General features: G+C 28.9%; 1 protein-coding gene across 1 annotated transcript; it reads right to left on the reverse strand.

Annotated features, from left to right (window-relative positions):
- Window positions 1–7,638: 7,638 nt before the first annotated feature.
- LOC107438843 (protein arginine N-methyltransferase 1) lies at window positions 7,639–27,755 on the reverse strand. Its single transcript, XM_016051231.3, has 11 exons — window positions 27,618–27,755; window positions 25,614–25,638; window positions 22,470–22,721; window positions 18,275–18,430; window positions 15,111–15,174; window positions 13,977–14,119; window positions 13,578–13,665; window positions 13,089–13,204; window positions 12,061–12,211; window positions 11,215–11,336; window positions 7,639–10,298 (listed from the first exon to the last, which is right to left on the reverse strand). Exons 2-11 carry the CDS (start codon window positions 25,629–25,631, stop codon window positions 10,215–10,217), a joined length of 1,194 nt encoding a protein of 397 aa, XP_015906717.1. The 5' UTR covers window positions 25,632–25,638; window positions 27,618–27,755; the 3' UTR covers window positions 7,639–10,214.
- Window positions 27,756–27,923: the final 168 nt, after the last annotated feature.

The raw sequence follows: 27,923 nt of genomic DNA on the forward strand, positions 1-27,923 counted from the left end.
AATTTAACTTGATTTTGTCCCAGAAATGTATGCCTTTCTACACTAATGTTTTTCAATATTTTACTTAATATAGCAGCTATATTTTTAAATCAATTATTTAAAATATTTTAACATACATAATAGTTTAATATTATGTGTGATAGTAACTGTACTCAATACATTAAATTTTTTGTATACTTTATTACTATATAAATATTTTATTAATATAAAAAAAAGAGGCAAGACTGATTAAAAAGGTTCTGTTATTATTATAGTGTAATTAATCTTTTACTATTTATGACAGAATGTTGTACTAAATCTGCTTCAAAACTACCATTTTATACAAAATTAATTTTAATAGCTAAATTAACCTTTTCATGAATGTTATTGGTATCTTTTAGTTAAGTTTAGAAAATAGGGTTAAAAATAGGGTACTAAAAAAAGGTTTCATTTTTTTAATTAATTAATTGTACTGCATTAAAAAAATATTCTACATTTTTATGAAAATTCCAGTTAAGAGTAATTTTTCTTGCTTAAAATTGCTTCAGAATTCTACAAATTGTTGCTCAAAGAAAAAATTGCTGATTCAAAATACTAAACATCCAATTGAAAACCTGCCACTAAGTTATCAGAGGGTATGATCCTGCTTTTTTGTTGGAACATGGTGTTTATATTAGCAATTGTTATTTCCTTTCTAATTCGAGTAAGCCTAGCCCATCAAATATGACAAGATTTTGTTTCCTACTTGGATGATGGGGACGAAACCATGCTGAACATAAACAAGCTAATTACGCAACTAAGTTGCGAGATACACTAAATCAAAATAATCACGGTTACATTGGAATACATAAACAAATTATAAATCTAGATTGAATATAAGATGTCGACAAAAAAGATTTATATTTTAACGAATTCCATATCCAATACAGCATACTAAATTTTTTCATCTTATTCAAACCTTTACGAAACATTTCTTGTGACATAACTGTGAAATATTAGCATTTAATAAAGTTGAATTAATCGCTTTTGCTGCATTAAAAACTAACTTTGTTTCTAATTATGATTCTGGGTAGCATAAGATCATTCCATTCAAACATCTTATTCAGAACTGCACCTAACAACCAGTCGCATCTCTTAATTTCTTTTTCTATCAATAACTTTGTTTAATCTATTATTTAGCGATTGATCTTATAACAGGGACTTTTGCTCAAATTCACGAAGTCAATCCATCATTAATTTAACGGAAATTTGAATTTACCTTAAAAATATCTATTGCTTATATATGTCTTCCATTGTTTGAGCAGGAGAAAATTACACATTTAATTTAAATTCTCAAAAAGGAGCAATTTTAAAAAGAACATTTTTTTTAATTAACACATTGTGCTTTTCGACCTATGAAATAAGAATTTTTAGTATTCCAATTGTACTTTTAGTGATCAAACTTCAATTAGCATTCATTACTTATTGTTATATCATTAAAAAAAAAAAAGGCATGTCATTGTTTGTGATGATCGTAAATTATAACACCAATTTATACTGTTATCATTTTTGTTGTTTTTTAATTGTTGAGAAAATAAAAATGAATTAAAATTGTTATTACATTTATTTATATGTTTAAAAGCTGTACACATTTCACATTGAGGATATTAATATTTATCACATATTTAAGAAATATATCTTTATAACTGGGTATGTATTTATTTAGAAATGTAATAAAACCCTACAAATTAAAATATGATCCTAGAGCAGAAAATTACAAGTTTTAAAAGAAATAAAATTTTTATAAATCTTTAATATACACAAATGTATATCTTGTTTAAAATTTTATTTTGTAACATAAACATACCCACTCACACATACATGTAGATAGACTGAGGTGACAAATATATAGTGTGGCAGCTGTCTGCGATAAAACTCTCTAGCACTAATATTTTTCTGCAAGATACTTTTAATAATAACAAATGTATGTGTTACTAATTTAAAATAACAAAATCTATTTTTTAATTGAACGTGCAATAATTTATTATTCTAATATTATGGGTGATATTCTTGCATTTTGTTGGGGGGGGGGGGTTGCAATAGCTGCCAAAAAATCGATAGAATCATTGCTTCAAAAATTAAATACTCAAATGTCAATTAGTTTTCCATATTGTTTGAAATATATCGAGATATTTAAAAACCACATGAATATCAATAACTGCGCCCAAAATACAATCGATTTCCGATACTATCCGAGTAAATTGAGCACGTCAAAAGTGTTTATCTAAATATATAATTCAAATTTTACGCATAAATTTCTGTAGAAAAGAAAAATTTGTATTTATCAAAAGAAAAAAATTTCTGGTAGTGCACTAGCAGGACTTTTATTTGAGTTCAAGTTATTTATCTGAGAATGTTTTTGGTGTAATTATGACCACAGGACAATATGAAATGGTGGTTTAAATTCCATTTCGGAAATTGTAAGGGAATTCAACATTCCTAGATCTAGTGTCAAGAGTGTGCCGAAATTTCAAGCATAAGTTATCACTAGAGCCCGGATTTTGATGACCTAAAAAATCTCAACTAATGCCCTTAAAAAGTGCAAAAAATGCCCTTAAAAATTCAAAAATTGCCTTAGATAAAGTAAAAATATTGAATTAAAAAAATGTTTTGCTCTTTAAAATTATTATGAGTCATTTAAAAAATATAAAGCAATGCAATACTTGTTCTAAGTTCATTAAAGTTTGAAAAATTTGTTTTATATCCTAAAATAACAAAAAAAGGAAAATATATTGACACCAAAATATTTTTATTTTGTATAGAAGCTTTAATGGATATAACAACTTCCATCTCATAATATTACTAAATATTAGAATTACATTGGATTATTAAATGTTTTTTGATAATTTGAAATGTAAACGAGCGTCTCTTGTCTGAAAGTAAATTTTCATTCCTGCAGAAGCTTCTTTCAACGTCTACTGATGTTATAGGTGCGTACTTGAAAAAGACGGTCTCACTGACAATTCTTCTTCAATTTGAAAAGATTTTGCTTCACCTGTTAATATTCTGTAGATTTTCTTTATTGTTTGGAAGCCAGTGTAATAATGAAAATTGATTAAAAAAAATAATAAAAATTGGAAAAAATTAACAAAAAACTTTAAAAAATGCAAAATACGCCCCAAAATTTAAAGAAAAATGCCTTATAAATCTAAAAAAATGCTTAAAAGACAAAAAAAGGTCCAAAAATGCAAATGCCATAAAAATCCGGGCCTTAGTTATCACCATGGAAAACATGTAGTGACCCACAAGCTACACTTAATAACTGAGAACGCCAACTAGTTCGGAGAATTGTCAGTGTTAACATAGCATGTGATAACGGCAAGCATTCAATGCTGGATGTGCCCAGCAGGACAGTGATGCAAAATCTAGCTGCAATGGAACCTGGCAGCAGAAGACTGACTAGAGTACATTTAATAATAGCACGACCAACACCCCTGCTGAACCCTATTAGTGAAACTCTTGTTTGGTCAGTTGAGTCACGATTTCATCTAATCAGAGATGATAACGGTTTGAGTGCAGCACAGATCCCACTGTAACGTAACGAACCTATTTTTAGCAAAACAGAGATCAGAACAGATTTTCTTTAAAAAATGTCTCCAGCTTTAGTTAGATATCTTGATCAAGTTAAGCACGTTCTGTGATTTTTTTTCCCTCTTCTGACTTTTTTTTTTTTAATTGTTTTTTTATTCCCTTTATAAGAATTTGTTTTGAAATAAAGTCTTAGAACTCGTTTCGTATTTTCTGTTAGCTGTGGCACCACACCATGAATCCAAGCGGTTAACAAGCAGTCTGGTAATGGCTCCTTAATGGTGTGGTCTAGTTTTTCATAGCATGGGTCCTATAGAATTGCACCGATTATTGATTGGAAATTATTATGTTTAGCTACTTTAACTTAGATACCACTTTGTGACACAAAGTGAAAAATTCTGAAAATTTTATGTGCAAAAAAATCAATATCAATTTATATAGCATACATGTTTCACATTTAAATATAATTTTGTGAACATTTATAACTAAATTACTTATTAATAAAAAACAATCATACCTTTATACTAATCAATTCAAGAAAAAATTCTCGTCTTACAAGAACCAAGACATTGAATTTTAAATTAGAGTGAATGTCAATCGCGATATTAGATTTTAAAAATGTGAATATGAATCGTGATATTGGATTCTAAAAAGCGGAAATACAGATTACAATATTGAATTATTAAATAGCGTAAATACGAATCAGGATGCATTAATTATAAATCACGTGAATACAAATCGCAATGAGCAGTTTTTTATATCGCTTAGAAATACGTAAAATCGATGTTTGACATTACAACCACGTGAATAGAAATCGTAAAATTAGGTTTTAAGCGCATGAATATGAAGAGCAATATTGGGTTTTAAAAACACAATGTTACCAATTCTTCGGATCCAGTACAAAGTAGTCACCACGTAAAGTTCTCTATTATCAAAGAATTAGTAACATTGCTCAGAGAACAAAAGGTATTCCTACATAGAATCGAGTTAATATGTCTTATATACTAGTGAATTGGATTTATATATTTTTGTAGAGGTAGATACACTACAGTACTCCCCCTCCAGAATTATATGCGATAGAATTCGATGAATGGATATCATTAGTTGATTCATTTTTGAGCTGTATTAAGTTCGCGCTCGCTCCTGTGTTGCCTTCAGCAGTCGCGTGAATACGTTGTGTGTGATCGAGACTGAGTAGCAACAGCGTGAGGAGGTGGATAATGTCGCAGTCACAAGACAACTGTTCAATGTGGACAATCCATCGATGTAGACTTGTTCAAATCAAAGTGGGAGTTTCTGTCAAGGTAAGCATTTCCCCATCACATCCCTATAAAAAGGCACCCTTACATCGAATCGAGTTCATGTCTTATATACTAGTGAATTGGATTATATTTTTTTGTAGTGGTAGATACACTACAAATGCTACCAATTCTTCGAATCCAGTACAAAGCAGCCACCATGTGAAGGTTGTCAATGATCGAAGAATTAGTAGCATTGCTGAGACACGAGCAAATGGTCCAATGATTAAAGTTGATAGCCTGTCCTACAGAGAGCAGTCAGAAATACCCATTAGGCGAAGGTGATTCTGAAGATAGTCATGTCCATTAATAATTATGAAATTAGCAGAGAAAATATGTTAGGGGTGGAATAGAGAGTAAGGCTGAACCATAAAGCTTGAGCTCCTTTGAAAGTGGTCAAAATTTTTTATGATGATAAATATTATCTATAGTGATACCACTTGTAGCGGTCAGAAAGCAATTCACGTAATAAATTCTAGCAAAGATTCGAATGTTACAGTTATTGGAATAAATTTTGGTTGTAATTTAATGATCTATATACAAAACAGTTTTAGTTGTTGTTGTGGGCAAGGGGTGCTATCTGTGACCAAGAATTCGACTTCTGCCACACCCGTTTACAGGGCAGAGCCATTCATTCATTCACAGATTGTTATTTTGACCTGAACCAGAGAACGACCAGTCTCCAATTTAGTACCCCTAGAGTTACAGTTTGTTATGGAAGCATGGAGGACCGGACAGATTTAACATGCACCATTCACAACACAGGGAGTCTTCAGCAAGCTGGTTTTGAACTCCTGTTCTCATGAACTTGAGTCTAGTGTCCTGCCAACCAAGCTATCCTGGGCAATAGAGTTAGTAAAAGCATAATAAAAACAAAAGAATAACAAGGAACGAAATAAAACTTGCGTACTTGTTTTATTATGAGACTTAATAACAATAATTCAAGAGCCATTAGGCATATGAAAATGAGGTTAGTATGAAGTTTTACAAATATAAACAAGTTTTTGTCTTTCTTTAATTTTTCCCAAATAGTCCTCTACTAGAGCAGAAAATAAAAATTAAAGAGCAATTCAAAACCTTTTTTTTTAAATATGAAATTGAAAATGCATGAAGGTATACTAAAAAAATGGCTCACTATCTATAAAGATCTATATACAGTACATATTAGATCATCACCGATATTTACGACCACTATCACATGCAGTTTTTAAGAGTGAAAAAATTCAAAATAAATAACAAAAAATATAATAATTAAATTAATAAACAATAATTTTAAACTTATAGAACTTCAGGATAGCCACTCTCCAGAGAAAACAAAGTTCACTAAAAATTTCATTAATAGGAACATGATAAATTATATCATCTGCTTCTCATTATTTATTAATTTATGATCAATTAGTTTTAAAAAAAACCTTGAAAAATTTTATTTTCATACAAATTTTACTTTAATAGACTTGTCTAGTTATTTCATGAAATACTTTATAGGAATTTTCCAAGTTTTTGTAAAAAATTTTAACTTAATATTTAATTAATAATGTTAATTGAAAATTTACATTAATTTTATTACAGGCTTCAGATGGATAACAAGCATTTCAGATAGAATCAAAATGTTTATTAACCTTATATCTTAAGATATAGATAAATTAATATTTTTTAAATTTAAAATTAGTCATTGGATTGCATATGACGAACAAAATTTCTAAATGCTGACATTCAGAAATCTAAAGAAATTTTCCAGAGGATTGCTAGTTCCTAGAATGAGTGGTTACCATGAATTTCAAATGTGTTTTAGGTACAAATAAAAATAATCTATGTAGTGTATCTACCACTACAAAAATATAAGCCCAATTCACTAGCATATAAGAAATTTTAAATCGATTCCATGGTGGGACACCTTTTCATAGATAAAGGTTGACATTGTCGTTGTCTACGCTCCCCAGATTGGTGACCCGGATGTGATTGCAGGAAGTGGGCGTTTCTGTCAAGTTGGGCGCGTTGACCTCACAACCGGGTCACCAATGTGGGGAGAGTAGATATCGGTGTCAAGATTCATCTATGAAAAGGTACTCTATCATGGAATTGAGTTAACATGTCTTATATACTAGAGAATTGGAATTATATTTTTGTAGTGGTAGATACAAAATTTATCCAATAAAATTTGTGTGATTAAATAGACATAGCTGCCAACATGGACAGGAAAAAAATCCAGTCGATTTTACGAAATAAATCCCATGATAACTGTTGCATGATATACTAAATATTTTACATATAGAGGACTTTAGGTTTTTTTTATTGCTATCAGAATACAATTCAACTTTATCCCTCTAATAACTATATAAATGGTCTAAAATATTTTCCGTTTATGATCCACATTAAATGATATAAATGTTCTAGAAAACTTGCTCAATTTAGGGAATTTTCAAAAATGTACAAAAACCAGGTGAATTTTTATCAAACCAGTAGAAAGTGGCAAAACCCAATAGTCTGCAGGTAAATCAAGTACAGTTGGCAGCTATGAATAGATAAATTCAAATAACATACAGAATGTTGCAATTTAAAAATGAGTTAATAAGTATGATGTGAACTGCACTTATTGAAATAGGAAGAAAAAAAAAAGAAGTTACAATTAATTGTGTGATTAAAGGGAATTTTATAAATAGAAAACAGAAAGAAACAATTTATCATTTGTACAAATTTATAACAAATAAAACAGTAGTGAAAAGAGTGCAACTCAACCCCTACTGTATATAAAATTCATTAAATTTTACAATCCATTTTATAAGAAAAAAATATATTCAGAAAAATGCAATATGTTTATTCAAACAAAAATAGTACATAGAAGATATACCTTATGATTGTATTACTTTCATTTATTTATTATTATCTTTTTAATAAATGTGTTATACAGCTAGTAAGAACTACAAGTGGTTTTAGTAATTTGCACAAATTCCTTGATTAAAACACAAAAAATTAATATAATTTATTGAATGAATTGATTTTGCGTTGGTTTTTAAGCAATAAAATAAGCATTTGACTATGTATTTTTTTCAATAGAATCTGTTGCCATGTTTTCAATTCAAAAGTTATTGATAAATCAATAATAAACACACCCATCTATTACTTGAATAGACAAATACATATTACAGTAAGATTTGGTTAATATTTCAAAACATTAAATTTATTACAGAAAAGATTTTTAGTCATCAGTTTTAACAGTCATCAGTTTTAACTTTTAAATATACATATTAGAAATTTTTTTTAAAAAACATGAATTAATTATTAATTTTATCTTTATTCTTATCCTAAGTCTGACTTAAGAACGCACAGGAAAAGAAGTAAACAAACAAAATAAGAAGAAATATCGGATAATAAAACCCACATACTTCAAGGGGCATCTTCATTATCCACATAATTTTATAGAATTACAAGGTCCCTAATCCTTTTCATTAATTTTAGATGACTGATATATATATAATATCAGAAAAAGAGAGAAATGTTTCTGGAATATGTTATAATTATGGTTTACCTAATACAGCTTTAAACTATTCTTTTTTTAAAAGCGGAGACTAGTTTGCAATGCCAAAAAGCATTAAATCCAAAGTTCAACAGTTGAAATATTAACAGTTGTTCTTTACGGCAAAAGCAAGTGTAGCATTTACATAAAATGATAATCCAAATTTTTAGAAGACGCTACACTGATTTCAGTCAATAAGTCAACTATCAAGCAAAAAAACAGAGCACAGAATTTTAACCCATTGAGTAGCTAAATAAACTGGCTGCATGAATATACTTCAGAAAACTCAGTAGGCTAAGAAAACATTCAATCCACAATCAAATTGCATATTTCTTCACAACAAAATGCACAAAAATTCACAAATACCTTCATAAGAAAGTACAGTTGAATTTATACTAATTCAATTTTTACACAGAAAGACTTAATTTTTGTTAAAGAGTTACAGATTTGACAGTTTGAATTTTACGTTAAAAAAACTCTTTCTATGTAATACAATACAGGCAAATTTACATGCCTCACAAGTTCAAAAATATTTTTCTAACTACTGAATTTCAATAATTAGGTTGGTAAGGAAATTTTTTTAGTGCGAAGTAATTTTTTCTATACAAAAAAGGAATTTTAATGAGTCAAATATTATTCATTCTGTTCAATGACTTTTGGCCATTTTTCTAATAACTTCATGATCCCAAAAATTTTAACAGGGTGGATAGCCAAATATTTTAACAAACAATAAGCACCTTTAAAGTACTTTTTAAGCACTATATACGTTAAGACTTTAACATGATCATCACAAAATCACTAGTTTCTGACAAAGAGCTCCTATTTTAATTATAATAGGCACCACAAAAAGATCAAGAATTTTTGGTTTGATTTCAGAGGGTGGAAAATGAAGCCTGAAAATGATAATATCTTGAAAAATGCAGCAGTGTTGCACATCAGAGTACAAGAATTCTTCCTACTAATCTAGCTCAGTAAAAGGACATGCGGACCCGCAAGTATTTCACCAAACATGTAAAGTTATTGGTGCTTTCATACACTATGCAACGAAACGGATTGAGTTTGAATGAATTGTGACAACAATGAATAGAGCAATGTGAAAACCACGCCTTCGCATATTACTTGGGGAAAATTGACAGGTAAATAAAAAATATCATTTCTGAAAAAGGGAAATTAAGCACTTTTTAAAAACACAAAATAAAAAAAGCACATTTAAGGGCTTTTAAAAAACAAAGATAAAAAATAAGCACCTTTTAAAAAAGTTAAACACCATGTATAGGGTTTAGAGCAAAAATTTGGTCTCATCTTTAAAAATGTATTCTAAAATGTACACAAATCAGGAGAATTTTAATTAACCCAGTAGACCAGGAGAAACCGGCAAAATCCAGTAGAGTGATTTGTTCATAAATGAGAGCCGGATCATAAAGTTACCAAAAATATATTTGACTCTTCATCTTTTGTATAGAAAAAATTCTGTTTAAATTCAGATTAAAAAAGAAAATATTACTTCCTTGTCAACCCAATAGTAAACTAAAATTATGATTGTATACAAGATTGCAGCATACTAATTCCTAAATTTTTATAGGAACAGTCTAAGTACCACCACAAAAAGTTTGCAATGTCCAAAACAAAAGCAAAAATAAAAGAAATGGTTATAAAATGAAATATGATTTATCTTGATTTATAAAATACTGATTGAAATAAAACATTCAGTTCTTTTAAAATTCTTCCATCTAATACAGAAATGCTTTAAAAATGCAAAAGAAAATTTTTATGATTAACAATCATTGATGAGAGGAAATGAAAAAAAAAATTAATTGAAACAAAATATACACTAGAGATACATACGAAGCAACAACTTAGCGCATTCTATAAACAAAAGTTTCATTCAAGTCACTCAATTCTCCCTTAAAATCAATTTCAATACTGAAGTCCAAATCTCTCTAAAAGAAAAAAAGAATTTTTTTTTTCAATACATTAAAAAAATATGACATTTGAAGATCAAAAGGGGAAGAAAAACATTTATTCAAAAAAATGACGATTAGTGCTGTCGCATTTTGGAAATAAAATCAAAAACGTATGGATAAACGAATCCTTAAACACTATGATCTTCAACTGGGTTAATAAAAACAATTACCCATAAAAGATATACAACAAATGAGTAGATAGGAGGAAACATAAGAAACAAGATATTAGAGCACAAAATTAATTATTGTATGTATCATAAAGATATTTTTCTGACCCATGTGGCAGTAGCGACAAACTTCTCTAGTACTAGTATCTTTCTGCAAGATACTTTTAATAATAATAAATACATATGTTACTAATTTAAAGTTGCAAACAAAAGCGTTGTGTTTACAAAAAAAAACCTATTTTGATAAAAAAAAATTATTCAAATTTTTTTAATAGAATATGCAATATTTGTTTTATTCCAATACTATAGACAACATTCTTTGTAGGAGAAAAATGCACTAAATATTTCCTTTTTTGCATTTTGACAAATTATCATCATCACATTAAAAAAAAAAGATTAATTAAAAATCGAGAAATCCGTTGCAGTAACTATTGAATAAAAGATTGATGACAAAATCATGCAAATTGGACTTTTTAATATGGGGTACTCAAATGTGTGCTTCGTTTCGAGATTCAGTTATTGTGATAAACATCACATTAAGAATATACAATTTTAAAAACCACACGAAAATCTATATCAATAACTGTTAAGATACAATTATAGCACTATGGATTCACCAAACCAAAATTTGTAAGACTTATGGAAAATCCTAGCGACAATGTCACCGCGATTTTGCCACGGGGTTTCTGACAGAAGAATCAAATGATAGAAATGTTGAAACTTACTTTGTTCTTTTCATTGGGACACATTTTAAACATTCCATAAACTTCTTCTCCTTTCCTAACAGTCAGATAATCATCAAAATAGAAGACAGTCTGCTTCCAATGGGTATAGGGAGCTTCGGGTGCTGTAACATTCCATTAGTGTTAATTTCGTTCTATATTACAGAACATTCAAAATAAAATTCAATAAAAACCCTCTTAGATAGGAGGGTTTCTGATCTAATCACAAATTCGAAAAAGAAAAAAAACATCACTTACAAAAACTTAAGAGGTTGCCATAATTTAAAAGAAAGAATTCAAGCAAACCTAGAGTTTGTCATAAAGTTTCAATTGCTGGAAAAAATATTTCAAAATATTAAAATACAAATAAATTATTAGGAGAGAACTTCTCCAGTGCGTAATCCAGTTATCATCTCATAACTTATTTTCATTTGTATAGATTAAAATTTTCTTTTCAGCATTTGAAACTCTAGGTTTGTCAGAATTCACATTTTGTACACTTGAAATTTTATTTAAATGGTGGTTTACTTCAGTTATGCATAGCAGGTAAGTATAATGACGAGTGAAATTAAAATTCGAAATAACACTGAAGTCTTGCATTTCAAGTTTTGTCTTACTAAAATTTCTTAAGATAAATATAATTTGAACCCGCACTATATGACTATTTAAAACACTTTCTCAAACTTCCTAATTTTTTTAAATTAGGTAGCAAAAAAAGTTAGATCGGAACTATGAAAAATATTCATACTATCATAAATGATAAGAAAAGTGAATTTAAATGGAGTAATTCTTGGATACCTATAGTTCATAACAATATAATTAATTATAGCTTAAAAGAATGATACATACCCGTAGAAAAGCCAGTTCGTTTATGACACTTGGTGAACTCTACATTGAAAAATGTGACAAAGGCTTGTATGTAATCATCCCTTTTTACTTGCAAATGAAAAGGACTAGCGAATTTCAAATCTGAAGTTTTAACAGTATACAAGTCAACTTCCTAAAAACAAATAAAATATCATAAACCAATAGAGATTTATATTTTGCATAATCAGTTATAAAATTAATTTTAAATCTTCATAGGTCCATAAAAGATTTTATGAAATACTGGTTGCACAACCGGTTTAAGTTTTTTTTTCTTCCTGTTGGTGGCTTTATGTTATTAGAATAATCAAAATATGTATTTAGTAGTTTACTAAGGGAGCATTAATTTTTCTACATAGCTTATAGTTTTATTTTAATTAGCACCTATTATCAAAATCAATTAACTTATTGCATAAATTTTTAATACAAATTTCAAATTAAACTCTTTAAAAAGGTAATAAATATATATACATACCGTATATTCCGGAGTATAATGCACACTTTTAATACAAAAAATAACATTGGAATTTACGGGTGCACGGTATACGCCGAAAGTAAAAAATTATAGATTAAAAAAATTTAAATATAGAAAAATACTTTTATTTTAAATAAATAACATACCTTTACCTATATACTTTATTGATTTTCGTTATTACATAAATAGTTCATTATCTCAGAATCACATTATTACTCTTTCAACTCTACCCTCACATACATGTCAAATTCAGTTCTTTTATTTTTGCAAAAGATAGGGAAAAAAACTTTTTATTTACGATCTTGAAAGACGAGATATTGCACATGTACAATCCAAATTTTCGTGAGCATTATACGAAGAGTATATCTTAAAATTTAAAAAAAGTATTAGAAATTACGGGTGCGCGTTATACGCCGGAATATACGGTATACCCTAAGCTTATAATCTGATATCTTCAATATTATTTCTTAGTTGAAGTACCTTATAAAAAAGTATTTCAGGCAATAGTATTTATAAAGTATTTTCATGATGTACTTACTTTTAACAAGCAGACATTTGTTACAACTTGTTTAGGATCAACAACATCAACAAGTGGCTCTGAAATAGCAACCTTCCTTATACAGCTCATATTAAATCCATAAACGCTGTCCCACCCTAGAAATAAGAATTAAAAATAATCATTAAGAGCACAAAAAATACATGGCCTACCAATACACTGAAAAAACACTTGTTGCTTTAAAATAATCTAACAAAGGATGGTAAAGCCCTTAAATTTTTTTCCCCTTACAGATGAAATAAAAAAATTTGAATGACAAGAGCAGTTTTTTTTTTTTTTAAAGAAAACTTTTAGCAAAAATATGAATATTGTCAGGTAGTTTAAAAATTTATCAGTCAAAAATGTTTAAACTAAGAATAGTGTTATGTTAGTGACAAAATATTAATAAAGCAAAATCACATCACTATGAAACATAACCATGCAACATACTATCAACTTATTTAGTGGTGTTATCGTACTGAATGTACTTACAGTTGATTTTCTCATCTTTATATTGCCTATCTTCAATGGCACATAGAAATAAAGTTGCCCTATCAGGAAACATCATTCCATCAGGTTTCTAAAAACATAAAACTATTAGTTTCAGAATTAATATAGATACATATAGATTATTCGTATAGATAATCTTAGCTGAGACCTATTTTTAAATATACATTGGTTCATATTGAGAAATTCTATAGAAGGCAAAAATTGAAAAATATCTTCAATCTATACATTTAAATCCAACTGAATGTTTCGGGACAAATAGAGATCCATGATCAATTGAAGAAGGAATTATTGTTACATTTGAATTATTGTTATTTAAAAAAAAAATTCCTTTTGAAAGAATTGAATAAAAGAATCCCGCTAAAAAGTAACACTAAAACTTACCAGCCATTTATCGCGAGCATAGAGTACTGTATCTAGCATTGATTCATAAAATAAACAATAACCCATCCACTCAGAAATGATGATGTCAACTTTTTCAGCGGGTATTTCAACGTCTTCTACTTTCCCTTTCACAATAGTAATAACTAGAAAATAAAATAAATTTAAAATTCATATTTATTTATCCATTTAGCAAGCAAAATATTGTTATCCTCAATATTAAAAATAATAATAAAATTAAAAATACTTTTACAAGAAATTTGGGTCCGTTAATTATTGTTTTGTTAATTGAATAAAGCCTCCCCGAGAAAGATAGTTCGAGACAAACTAAGTTTCCCTAAGTTTAATTTCCAAATGTAGTAAGTTTAAATTCCAAATGTAGTATTCTAAGAAAATATTTCTACTTTTACAAACATTGTGTGTGCATTCTTATTAATATTAAATCTTTTTTTGTTTTGTAAATAAATAAGTAAAATTAATTAATAGAATATTGTGTAAATAAAAATTTCTGGCAATTTTTTAAATAAAATATTATAAATTTTAGAATTGTTTAGGAACTGCATAATACTTAACACATCAAAAGTGATACATTACTAAGTCGTGTTATTTAAAATATGTCAATTGTAGTTATTAAAAATGTGAGAGCAGTATAGGCTAAAAACCAAATATTTGTATGTTGCATCTCTAATTTAGTAGCATCAATTGTTGAGCAGAATCTTGTATCTATTTACAATTTAAAAACTTCTTGTAAAGGTTTTTTTAGCAATTTTTGCAATAACAGGACCCAATTTGCACAAATTCACAAAAGCCGGACCCTGATTGAAAGAATGTGACTTAACGCTTATTTCATATTCACAAATTATGAATAGTTTTTTTCACAATTTTACAAAAACAGGACCTTTCACAAAATGTCTGGACAGACCCCTGATCATAAACAATTGAAATACTAACCTTGTAACAGTTGATATATCCTAAATTTAATTTTCAGGTAGAAAATATGTATTTTTTTTTTACAAGATTTCTTTTCTAAAATCAATGGTTCTTTGGAGAATTTTTTTTTTTAAATATGTAAACAAATAAAAAAATTTTTTTACAAAAACAGGTTTTTTCTTTACAGAAGACTTAAAAAAAACTTACCGTTGTCTAACCCATTTTCTTTGGTTATCTTTTCAGCATGTTCTACAATTCCGGAGCATTCAATCTAAAGTAATTACAAATGTATGCTTCATACGAATAAATTACAATACTACAAAAAGGGTTCGTTGATTTAAATCAGCTTGATTTAAATCACGATTTAAATCAAATGATTTTTTTAAAAAAATCATTGATTTAAATCAACTAATTTTTTTTATCTATATATATTGATTTCAAAAGTTAAAAAACAGTGTTTTAAATTTTTGATACTTTTATTATTTTCTTTTCTTAGTATTAAAATTTAATTTAAATAAATTGCTGCATTAATTAATTTTAGTTAACAAAATTACTTTCTTGGTGTGTGTTAAATTCCAACACATTTGAAATTACATTTTTAAAAATCTTTTGATTCTTGAGATTGAAAGTACAGATTAAAGTAAACATTTAATGCTGTCTTAATATAGACTTGCATAGCTGTAGAAAGTAATTAATAAACATGAATTTTTTTCAAAAAATAATACAAATAATGTTAATTAAAATTCTACCTTTTGAATGAAAAAGCGTGAATTAAAATCTACATCATATTTTATTGGTGGAAAATGTATATTTCTGAAGCTTGAGGTTATATTAAAAAGAAATTACCCTAATATGCCAAAAACAGAAAAAGAAAAAAAAAGGGCTGATGAATTCAGATGTTTTTTTCCTAATATAGTGTCATTCTTCCCTTTCAAACTCTTTCAAAGTCTATTTGATGCAGTAGGGTTATTAACTGGTATTTTTTTCTCATAATATGTTTACAGTATCTTTGACATTATCTGATTTTCTATAAAGAAATTTTGTGAAAAAAAATTCCAATGAGTACATAGATTTTCTAATTTTTTTTTAGCTTAACTTATCTATTTTGATATAGAATTAAAAGTGAATATTTTAATATAAAAATATATAGATTAAATATTTATTTATTTTTTGATGAATAACTCAGATGTTTTTTAACATTTATAAACACAGTCTGCTACATTTATTTTGTCATTTTAAAAATCAAGAGAAAAAAAAAAAAAATCACAATTTTAAATTAAAGTTATGGTTTGCTAACTGAAACTTTGCTTTAATAGTTAAAGCACAGGGGTCTGTCCAAGCCGGTACCTTTACAAATTCAACTTTAGGAAAAATGATAGAATAGTCACACAAAATACTTTTTCTTAAAATTTAATTTTTGTGTCTCGTAAGAAACAATAAATCCATATTTTTCCTATATTTGTGTTGATCTTTTAATTTATATTTAAATTTTCACAAAATAGGTACCTCTCAGAAAAACCAAAACAGACCCCTGAAATATTCTTTAAATTCTCTATTTCATCTAGTCTTTTAAATTTTAATCAAGCATTTTTTTCAAAATGGCTGCTATGCATTCAAAGCCATGTATTATAATACAAAATTATTTTAGTTAGAGCTTCTAAAGTATTGTTACAATATAGTTTTAATATTAAATTAATTTGATTAAACATTTTTAATTTTTTTTAATCATAAATTAAAGTTCATACAGTGTATTTGAATAAAAATCAAAAAATTCTGATTTAAATAAAAAAAATCTGATTCTTTTGATTTTTTTTAAAAAAAATCAAAAAAATCACGAACCCTGACTACAAACGTATTTATAAATATGCCTAACATTTAAATATATGTCACTAGCTATAACAAATGATTAATTATTGGAGAAAAAAAATTTACCACAGGATATTAAGAAAAAACAATTTTTACAAAATTAAAAAAAATTATGAGTCCTGCCTTTCCATTGACAAAATTTATCCAACATTAAATTTCCGTTGAAAAATTATAAATTATTATAATTATATGTTATAATTTCAAATTTTCTTGTCACTTTATCCACATGTAGTCTTATTTTTACTCAGTCTATTTTGGATACCAAACAATTTACACACATAACCCAAACTTTTTAAAAATAAAATAATTTTTTTTTAAAAATAAAAGCACAACCAAAAGAATGAATTTATTAATTATACTATATAAAAAGTACGGACTTTAAATAATGATTTTTATGAGAAAAATAAAGTGCTTTAAATCCATGTGATGCCAACACTGATCCCTCTGAATTACTTTAAAAAGTACATAGGTAATATTTAAAATTAAAACAATTTATTCAAAAATCTGCTCGATACACACACACCTGAAATCCAACTGCATTTTTTTTATTTTTAAATTCAAGGTATTTGCTACTTTTTAGATTTTCAAATTCATCACTTTTCATGATTAATTCCGAGAATTTTTCATGACTTAACGAAGTTACTATTTTCTCCAACAAACATAATTTAAAACAGCATTATAATAACATTCATTGAAATGATAGATATAACCAAAACTGCTATACTCTGCATCCTCATATTTATAGATTTTAAATTCAAAAAACAGTAAAGAAAGAGTTAAAGTAATAAAATAGCTGAAAAAAATACAAAAGCAAATAATTTTTTTTTCCTGTAGAATTACATTCTAAAGATACTTTCCTTGTTCATCGGAAAGGAAAGAAATACTGCCAATGAAAGGCTTGCTTCAGCTAGAATTTTAAATTGATTAAATAAAAAAAAAATTATAACAAAAGTTGTGAAATCACAGAAGTTTAAAAGATAATTCGCTCCAGAAATGTTTTTTCTTTCATTTTATGAAAGAACACCTTTATTTTTAAAGAACATGATAAAAATATTTTACATCTTAATCAAATATGACTGTGGGTGGGGATCTTGTTACCAATTCAGATATTCGGAACACCATGAAATTGGGGAAAGGGGGTAAATTCCATTATAAAAATTATATTTTTCGGCTACCTATGTCCATGACTTTTCACGATTTTTTCAAAAAAATTGTTAAAATCATGACAAATTTTGTTTAATACTGAAATTAATGACTCTCCAGGTGCGCGGATACCCTATAAATTATTAACTTTAAAATTATGGACAACGGCTGTTTCAAAAAATATGAATTCACACTGAAGAAGAAATTTAATATTCCTGAAAATGGTTTTAACGAACTTTACAACCAAAAGAATTAACTTCTTTTTAAAAAAATCTTTACAATCTATGACCAAAAAAAAAAAAAAAAAAAAAAAAAAAAAAAAAAAAAAAAAAAAAAAANAAGAAAAAAAAAAAAAAATTTACCCCTATGACTTTAGTTGCTCCAGCCTTTGCAGCAAACATACACAGAATTCCTGTACCACATCCTATGTCCAAAACAGTTTTCCCACGAAACAAGTGTTTATTATGAAACATTGCATTTCTATAAGTCAAAGTTCGAACTTCATCCTTTAACATTTCCTGAAACATTTGAAGGAAAATTAACATGGAAACAAATTGTTAAAGAAATTTATACATCTATATATAATTGTATAAATTTAATATATACAGCGAAACCTCTAAGAAAGACCACCTCTATTTACAATCACTTTTAGGAGGCACAGAATTTTTACCTAGACAGGGTGCGTAGCCAAATCTTTCAATAAGCACCTTTAAAGTACTTTTTAAGCACTCAAAAAAAACATTGTTAAGCACTATATACATTAACAAAATTCAAAATAATTTTCAAAGATTTGTCATGGTCATGATAAAATAACTAGTTTCTGACAAGGAACTCTTTTCTTGATTATATTGGCCACCATAAAAAGTCCGAGAGATTTTTCGATTCGATTTCAGAGGGTGGAAAATGAAGCCTAAAATGGATAATATCTTGCAAAATGCAGCAGAGTTACACATGAGAGTGCAATAATCTCACCGAACTCAGCACAATAGACGCACATGTGGACTCGCAAGTATGTCATCTAACATGAAAAATGATTGGGGCTTTCATACGCTAACGACCGATAGTACAATGAAATAGATTTCAGTTGAATGAATTATGAAAAAGTTGAATAGAACAATATGAAAAGCTCGATTTGACATAATAAATGGCGACAATCGACATTACCTATTCGAAAATGTTATTTTTGAAAAGGGAAAAATCAAGTATTTTTTAAAAACACCTAATGAAAAAAAAAACACCTTTAAGGCTTTTAATAAACGAAAATCGAAAATAAGCACCTTTAAGCACAATGCTAGACTTGGTGTTGAAGAAAACCTTTGGGAGAGACCATTAAAACCACTCCCAGCGACTGAATAGAAACTGCACCAAATGTAGAAAATTTCAAACAAGTAGACAAGAAAAAATATTTTTAAAAAAATTTAACAAAACAAAATAAATTGAACCTTTTTTTCACGACACCAACTGAAGTGGCATTTCCGCACCAAGAAAATGAAACTGACTAAAAATAAAATCATTTGCAAAAAATTATGTACCTTTGATTACAATTTTAAAAGTCGATGGTTGAAACCTTTAAGAGTGACCAACCTCCATATTTTACCATGAAACAGAGAGTGGTCGCTCTCGAGAGGTTTCACTTTATTTAGATTTTAAATAAAAAGTAACACAATACAGAATTACAAAAGTTTTTAGTTAAAAGGTGGTTAGTTTTTAAGTACAAAAAAGCACAAAGCATCACAACTTCAAATTAAACTATAAGCTTAATGAAGATTTGTGAATTTTATGGTTAAAAGGGAGTAGTTTTTTGAAGAAAAAAATCAGTATGATGAAAAAATCAGTCCAGAATACATTATTGGACTATTTTGAATTTAAACCATCTTATGTACAATTTGTAACCAAAGACTAATTTTTATTAAGCTCAACAAGTATGATTTTTACATTAATATAACTGCAAAAAGCAGCAAATTGTTAATATTGATACTTTTTTTTGCGACAGTGTGCAGTCTAAGACATTTGAAAAAATAATAAATAAATAAAGTGGACATTAAGAATTGAAGTATAGGAACTAAAAAGCCAACCAAACACACGAACAAGAAGTTTTTCTTTCCCCCCGCCCTTTATTGCTGAACAAAGTAACGGCAAAAAGATCAAAACTATCATGATATATGCATTCAATGGAACTTTTATAAATGGGCAGAAATAACAGATTCCCTCAAAAACTGAGTAAAACCAACTTTGCACGCAATTACATTGTTTGTGTTTATGAAAATAACTGGTAGATTCCCTGATCACTTCAATGAAGAAGGTGACTTAACTGTTTTACCCCATCGCTCCACAGAATATATTGTTTCTATTTCTAATGACACTTGGACAAGTCAAGCTATTGCCCCTTTTCAATTTCAGTTAGGAATGTGCTTTTCGTATGACAAGAGAGCACCACAAGGGAGAAAGTATCTCTTATCTCAGAATCTCACAGATAGATGGCACCACCACTCAATTGTGATGTGAGGCCACTTTCTCAACTAAAACATAGATCTGAAGGACAAGGAAATTTTCTCCAGATCACTGCGTCCATGGTACCGTATAGCAACCGACTATAAGGTGTTCAATTACCACGGATTTTACTAGCATGTATATCACATGCTCTCGGTGAACCTTAGAGGAGTTGTGTATCAAATTCTAACCCCTTAGGACCGGAGCCCGGTTCTCTTATGGCTTCCCTTCTACAGCATGATTTATGTGCTGCAGAAGCTCTGCAGGTAACATTGAATATGTGATGCTCATACAAAGTTGATACAACATCTAAGAAAACAATTAATGAAAGCTAAAATACTTTTAAGGAGACAGTAACTGTAAGAATTTGTTTCAAATTATCATATTGATTAGAAATGAGATTCGAAAGTATTAGGGTACCCTTCCCATAAGCGGACAACTCTCGTAAACGGACAAATTTTACAGTCCCAAAAGTTGATTAAGAGCTACAGACTAGAGATATCCGACAGGCAGTATCTATCCGGTTATGGCCGGATATTATGATTATCCGGCAGTAACATTTGGCTCGAAATAAAATATTGAGTGGGAAGGTAAAAATGAAATATATATATCATAATTCATCACAATGATGGTAGAAAATGTAATTTTAACATAAAAATCAATATTCTTTTCAAATAATTTTTTTTTTATACTTATAGTGTTTATAAAATAAAGAAATTATACTTTAAATATGTATTAGGTTTTAGTTTTTATTTTGGTTAGCCTACAACAGCTATGTTATACTAGCCATTAATATAAATATTTTTAAAGCATGTTAGTAATTTGAAAGTTATGTAATATAATATAGTATGTAGTATATAAAAATATGTTATACAATTACAACAGAATATATTTACTATACGGATATACATATTTATTATATATTTAAAAATATAATAGCCAACCTCTTTGATTTTTAAAATAAAATGAAATTGGCAATCTTATCAAATAAAAACATATAAATATTAACTAATAAATAACTAATTTCATTAATTTTTTCAGTGTTTTCATCCCTGAAAAAAAGTGGGTGAGAATTTCTCACCCTTTCTCAAAAACAGGGTGAGATTTCAAAAAGTTAAGTGAGGTTCAAAAATTAAAAAAACAAAAACAAAAAGAGACTTGAAAAAAAAATTATTTCTTTAATTATAATGCGTTTTTAACATCTTCTAATTTTTAAAGCATTGAATATTTTTGCTGCATCATCATATGGAAAATGTTCTACATCTACTTTTTCATCAGTTATTCTCATTAGGTTGCTCAAATGCGTATTTGTTTCGTTTTAATCGTTTCTATCCACATTTGTTTCATTTTCATTTGTCCGTTTCGGAGTAGAAGATATTGACTTTACAAGGTATTTGTCCATCTTACATTAACGAGCAAAAAATTTGAACGTCTTACATGTCTTTGAACCTTACCAACGGTAAACACGTGGTTGCAGAGAAATGAGTTCTGAAAGAGGTTCCGTGGTTCGGAAGGATGGTGTTCTGTTGTTCTTAAAGGTTCTGAACAATACTGGTAAATAGGGAAGCTAGATAATGGGGCAAATGTTGAAAATAATAAAAGATCCAGGAAGAAAAGTGAAACAGATTTTATTCTAAATGGCGCAAATGAGAAATTTTCTTCAAAATGCGAGAAATTCGCGAATTTTGAAATTGGTTTATAGAATGCGCGAAATTCTCACGGTAATCATTTCTTAATGCGAGAATATAAAAAAAATATGCGAGATTCTCGCGCTGTAGTGAAAACACTGTTTTTTTTCTTCTAGTTTCACTTGATTTAAAAAATTGAGAAAAGATCTGAATGGTTGGCAGTTATATTAAAGACAAATATTAGAATAAAGTAATAATCGATCTGAGGTAATGTTTTATAAATACTTATTTTTAAAAAAGTACTGCGGCTAGATACCGGATGTTCGGCTCAAAGATTGGCCGGATATCCGGTATCCGGCCCAACTAAGATCCATTGCATCACTACTACAGACTGATAAAAGGAACATCGTACGCATAGATTGATTGAACAAAAACTTACCTCATGTATTCCAAAGTGTGCATAGGAATCGAAATAATAATCTTTGGAAGTCATTTCCTCAGGTCTGTAAGTGGTTAAGCCATCCATCTCTTTTTGGCACCTGAAGCAAAACTTTGCTTTGCCATCACACTTTTCTTCTTTATTATCAGTCAGTTCATTATTATCAGTCAGTTCATTATTATCAGTCAGTTCACCATTATCAGTCAGTTCACCATTAACTGTCACTTCTCCATTAGAGCTAGCTGTTGACACCTTTAAGAAGTAATTATATTACATAAATGTAAAATACAAAAGCATTATACATAATATATTTAATACTAACTGGTATTGTAATAGTTTAGTCATGAGAACTAACATTATGAGTTACAAGACTTTAAATTAATGATGTTCCGAAGACCAAAAAAATTTTGAACAGTGGGTTTTTCATTTAAAACCACTTTAAAAAAAAAAAAAAAAAAAAAATAGCGAATTACAAAAGAGCCATTGAAAATGACTGTGGACTAGGAATATCCTTTAGTCACTGGTCTATAGATTGGTGATTAAATTTTGCAAATTTTAACCATTAAAATAGTACATTGAGTACTATTGATGTACAATTAACTTCTATTGTACTAGCAACCTTTTTAAACAGATTTGCCAAAAAAGTTAGCATATTTTTTTAAATAATGTAAAATAATATTTCCTTTGTTGTTTGCTCTCTAGCTGTGTTATTTAGGACTTAAGAAGCTCTTAGTCTGTGTCTTGGAGATATTTCCCTGATTTAAAAAACAAATAAAAAAACATCTATAGGTTTGCTTGGGGTTGACTTCAAGTTACATGTTATATCCTTCAAATCGGACCACTTGTGCGATTTTCTAAAAAAAGTTTCTTCCAGGTTAGTCCTAAGACTTGGCGATTATTCTAGTTAGTACATTACCCTTTCTCTCATAATAACAGACTTATCTTTGATTTAATGAAATTTAGTTTAATGGAGTCACATGTCAACCATATAAATCCACCAATTTTAATTTGAAAATTGCAATTTTTATAGAAAAATTTTCCTAAAAATTGACAATTATGCAAACATATAAAGGGTAACCTTTTTCTGATAGATGATAAAAGAAAATATCAAACACTATTAACCATTTCAAAACTGAAGAATCAATCTTCCAATCTGAACCCTAATCTGACTTTATGACATTAACAGGGTTACCACAGAAAAAAAAAAGAAACAAAATTGTTGCTTTTAGCAGTCTAAAACATGAAAATAGTAGCCAAAAACTAGGAAATTAATTGCTTAAATAAGAAGAAAAATTCATCAAAAATATGACTAAAATTTTGTTAATGACTTAATTGTCATATACCATGATCCATTCAGTCAAGTTGGTGGCAAATACGATAATTTTTATATAAACGTAAATGTTTATATACCGTATATTCCGGCGCATAACGCGCACTTTTAATGCAAAAAATAACATTGGAATTTACGGGTGCGCGGTATACGCCGAATATAAAAAATTATAGATTAAAAAAATTTAAATTTAGAAAAATACTTTTATTTTAAAGAAATAACATACCTATATACTTTATTGATTTTCGTTATTACATAAATAGTGCATTATATTCGTCTTCCGTTATTTCTTCAGGCACGTCATCACAATCTGTTTCGTCTTCATCATCTGTGTTACCCTCATCCATGAATAAACAGTCATCTTCTGATCCGTCCAGATTATTTGAAATGCTGCATTTTTTAATGATTTTCTAACCATCTCAGGCTTAATTTCATCCCATGCTTTTAATATCCATTCGCACACTGTTTCCAAACTTGCATGACGCATATATCCTCCTTCCTTAAAGGTTTTTTTTCGCCCAATTGGCTTTAAAAGCAGAAGTCCAATTGCTGAACTATTGGTGTCAATCCGCCCGTAATAACTGCCACATCAGTGTTACATTCTTTCAACAATTTTTTTTGCATTATCTGTAAGGTGGGATCTAAACATGTCCCACACTAAAAGGCTTTCTTGTTTTCTATAGATACTAGACGAGATATTGCACATGTACAATCCAAATTTTCATGCGCGTTATACGAAGAGTATATCTTAAAATTTAAAAAAAGTTGTTAGAAATTACGGGTGCGCGTTATGCGCTGGAATATACGGTATATGAAAAGTCAGGGGTCTGTCTAGGTTTTTCTGAGAGGTACCTATTTTGTGAAAATTTAGACATAATATGTGAAAAATTAAAAATGATATTAAAAAACCAACACAAAAACATAGTAAAAATATAGATTTATCGTTTCTTAAGGATACAAAAATAAAATCTTAAGAAAAAGTACTTTGTGAAACTACCGTTTTTCCTAAAATTGAATTTGTGAAGGTACCGCTAAACGGTAGTAAATTCAACGTGGACAGACCCCTGAAAGTAATTACTCAAATTCAAAATTCGTGCATCATAATATCGTATTAATAATTATTTTTTTCTTTAAAAAAAAAAAAAGAGCAGAATTTCGTAGCAATAATTATTGAAAAGGCAATCGAGAAATGAAATAGACTTAAAATGGAGTCTGTGCAGATTGAACAAATTAAAAAGTGAAGACTCAAATTTGCAATTCAAAATTTTTTATTTTTTTTAAAAAAAAAAAGTTAAGTGTGTTCAGAAACTATCTTGTGGGGTGCCGGTTTTCCACCCAATTTACGCTTGAAAAAATAATAAAACATAATACAGAGTACAGAAAAGTCTCCGTTTCCAGAAAATAGTTGATTTTATTTTTTTAGCCTTTTCAGTCATAAAAAGCTGTCGTAGTCTCCTCATGCCAAAAATAGTTGCAATTAGTAGCATTTTAGTCGCCTGTGGCAACCCTGCATTAAGTCAAAGTTCCAAAGTGACCAGATTTGAGCTTAAACAACCTAAAATAAGTATCCAAAAACATACTTCCTTTTTGATGAACACATAGCTTTTTGAGGCTGTTATATTTGCTTCATTATTCTCTTATATTCAATAGAGTACAAGTAGGAATTTCAAAAGTTTTGTCAAAGTTTAAAAAGACATTATACAGTTACATTGTCAAATTTTTCAATTAGAATTTGTACCACTACTGAAACTGCAACACTTAACTTATGATTTAGATATTACAAACAAAGAAAATAAAAAAAATAAACCACTTACCTCCATAGTTTCAGACATCTTAAATCTAGAATTAAAATTCCATTATTTAATAATTAGAACACTTTCAAAGTCACAAATAAGCAGAAAAATAATTTGAAAAAGTAACTTTTTTCTTATCTACGTATTCAGGGGTCTGTCCAGGCCGAATTTACTACCGTTTAGCGGTACCTTCACAAATTCAACTTAAGGAAAAACGATAGTTTCACAAATTCAATTTTAGGAAAAACAGTAGCTTCACAAAATACTTTTTCTTAAAATTTCATTTTTGTATCCCTTAAGAAACGATAAATCCATATTTTTGTGTTGATTTTTTAATATAATTTTTAATTTTTCACAAATTATGTCTAAATTTTCACAAAATAGATACCTCTCAGAAAAACCTAGACAGACTCCTGGTATTTACAAAAGCAGGTTGAAATGGAATGAGGACCTGGATAGCCTGATTGAAAGGGCGTTGAAATCTTGTTTGTGAGAATTGGAGTTTGACTACAACAGGTCAAAGAATCCTTGTGCAATAAATAGTGACTGGCGTATCTGTCGAGGTCATAAGATCTTGCAAGTTCTCATAACAAATTGATACCTCTCGGAGAGCCATGATAGTTCAGGGGATGGAGTGCTGCCAATGAGGTCACCCGGTTTCAAATCCCAGTGATGGTTTGTAGTTATGAATTATGCACCCGGCTCGCACCAACCACAGTACTGACTTAGAAACATCTTCAGTGCTAGACGGATCATGGGTTAGTCTCCTTGCTGTCAGGCTAACCATAGGAAATTTTCTTGGTTTTCCTCTCTACGTAACACAAATGAGGGTTAGTTCCATTACAGTCTTCTACTCTGTTGCCAAATTTCAGAACTGTGCAAGCAATGACACACATAGTCTCATAAAAAAAAAAATTTGTCTATCGTATCTATCATATAAATGTGCACATTAATTATAGCCACAGAATTTAGCCTCAGCTCAATAGCATCATAATTTTATTTTTATAACAGTAGTAGAACAGCCGACCCAATGTTGGGTTTACGACTACTAATACTCAACTCCGTAACCACGTAATTTTGAATACAATCCAGAAGACAAGGGAACTCCTGAATCAAGTATTGGGAGAAATTTGGTTTCGAGGAGGACTTTTTGATGGAACTAACCCGCATTACATGGAGAGGAAGACCACGAGAACCTCCAACGGTTAGCTTGATGGCAAAGGGACTCTAAACCCATTGTCCCGCTACCATTGAGGATATTTCACATCACCACTGTGGTCGGTGCAAGCCGGATGCGGATTTATTTCAACCAGCCATCGCCGGGGATTTGCAACCAGGTCACCTCATTGGAAGGCGAACTCTCTATTCCCTAATCTTTGAAACTTCCACCCAACAATTGGCAATTAAATTAAAGCATCAATTGAATTGCTAACTTATTTTATTTCGCACAAAATTTTGAAAGTTATGAAGACTTTAAATTCTCTATTTTTTTTAAATTGGGTCTCGCTAATGGAGTAAATAGACCCAAAAATTTAAAAATAATTCTGCGTAGGGAAGAAAATCTAGCGGAACAACATCATTAATGCTACCACTTATAATTAATACTGTAATCCATCACATCGCAATTATGTAGGATAAAAGTGCGATACTGTTTGTTAGTTTATTATCCATAATTTACTAGTTAACCTAATTAAATAACAAAACATATAAAAGTTATGTAACACAGACGCGCGATATGGAAAAATTTGCATTGGTGGCAACACAGTATATAAATAGCACACATGCCGATTATAAATAAGTTAAAAAAGAAAGATTTCTGTTATTTGAAAAAAAAGAGGAGATATCAATCTTCCCAAAATAAAAATACGTTTAAAATTAAGAGTTGATTCCAACATTGCCCTCAACGTAAAGAGCGAAGTTAAGACAAAACGAATTTGAGCTATATAAAGTTACTTTTGGAGAAACAGGAAAAAATATGCGAGCTTATAATAATAGAATATAACAAATAATTAATTGTATACTTACATCACTCGTCTTAAACACGTGTGTCAGCGCTAAAATTTACAAAAGCCGAGAAATAAACAAAGAACTTCAAATGAATCTGAAATAACTGATGCCACTTTTCATCTAAATAAAGGAAAAATCTTAAATGTGAGTAACTGCAGTGACGGCCTAGGAGACAATATGTGAGATCAAAAAATCGTTTGGTGAGGAGAGTTCTGAAAATGAATACGCCATCTAGAGCATAGAGTTATCTAGAGAGGATATCGGATCCATGTCTAAAGTCTCTTTCTCTGCTGCTTTTAATCCATATTTCGCATTTGGATAATC

This window comes from Parasteatoda tepidariorum, chromosome 6, assembly GCF_043381705.1.
Source record: "Parasteatoda tepidariorum isolate YZ-2023 chromosome 6, CAS_Ptep_4.0, whole genome shotgun sequence".
NCBI lineage: Eukaryota > Metazoa > Arthropoda > Arachnida > Araneae > Theridiidae > Parasteatoda > Parasteatoda tepidariorum.

Excerpts from the sequence above, each read along its gene's own strand:
- LOC107438843 (XM_016051231.3), bottom strand. Across the intron at positions 14,120-15,110 it reads AGAAAATGGGTTAGACAACG|TTATTACTATTGTGAAAGGG; the intron begins GTAAGTTTTTTT and ends TTTATTTTCTAG. Across the intron at positions 13,205-13,577 it reads TAAAGATGAGAAAATCAACT|GGTGGGACAGCGTTTATGGA; the intron begins GTAAGTACATTC and ends TCTTATTTCTAG.